Source organism: Galeopterus variegatus, unplaced genomic scaffold (genome assembly GCF_000696425.1).
Source record: "Galeopterus variegatus unplaced genomic scaffold, G_variegatus-3.0.2 Scaffold15308, whole genome shotgun sequence".
NCBI classification, from domain to species: domain Eukaryota; kingdom Metazoa; phylum Chordata; class Mammalia; order Dermoptera; family Cynocephalidae; genus Galeopterus; species Galeopterus variegatus.
In genome coordinates, this window is record NW_007741419.1 from 3148 (window position 1) to 3868 (window position 721).

Consider the following 721-nt stretch of genomic DNA (forward strand, 5'->3'; position numbering starts at 1 on the left):
GTTTCTGGCTCCTTTGGGTACAGGCCTGGGGATACCAAGAGCGGGAAAAAAAAAGATAAATTTACCACCAGTTTGGTGGCACTTCTAGTTGTGGTCTTCTTCCCCAATTTGCCCACTTCCTTTTACTTTTCAGAGTCCTAAATAGCAGTCCTCAGTGCATCTTGTTCAGGTTTTATACCTATATGTAGAGGGAGAAATAAGGTACAGTGTGCTTGTTCCTTTCAGTAAGGAACTGGAACCCCTATGTCATTGAATTTTGATGCCTTGATTTTTATATACAAAATTTTTATTTCTTAATTATTGATGGATTTGACATATTTTGGCTTTTGTAATTTATATTACTGTACCATTCAAACGTTTCATGAAATTAGTGTTTAAATTCATTCAGAAATCACCTGAATACATAATCACAGAGTACATAAGTCATAGGCCAACATTTTCTCCAATTTTTATTTGTGCACAGAATCGGGCATTCTGGAGCTTAAACTTAAAGCGCTAATTCTTGACATTATTCATAATATTGATGTGGTGAAGCAGTTAAACCAAGTTCAAGTTCATACAACTGAAGACTGGGCTTGGAAAAAACAAGTTAGATTCTATATGAAAAGTGATCACACATGTTATATTCAAATGGTGGATTCTGAACTTCAGTACACTTATGAGTATCAGGTATGACTTGTGGCAGAAGTGTTTTATTTTTGCAGTTAGAAATTATTTACTA

At 34.7% G+C, this 721-nt stretch overlaps 1 protein-coding gene across 1 annotated transcript in view; it reads left to right on the forward strand.

The window, feature by feature from the left end:
- Window positions 1-463: 463 nt before the first annotated feature.
- Window positions 464-721, forward strand: part of LOC103582229 (cytoplasmic dynein 2 heavy chain 1-like) — a gene marked incomplete at both ends in the record, with an annotated part of 20674 nt that continues 20416 nt past the window's right edge. Inside the window, one exon of the mRNA XM_008563882.1 lies at window positions 464-669. Coding sequence (XP_008562104.1) covers window positions 464-669 — 206 coding nt within the window. The remainder of the gene's footprint in view (window positions 670-721) is intronic.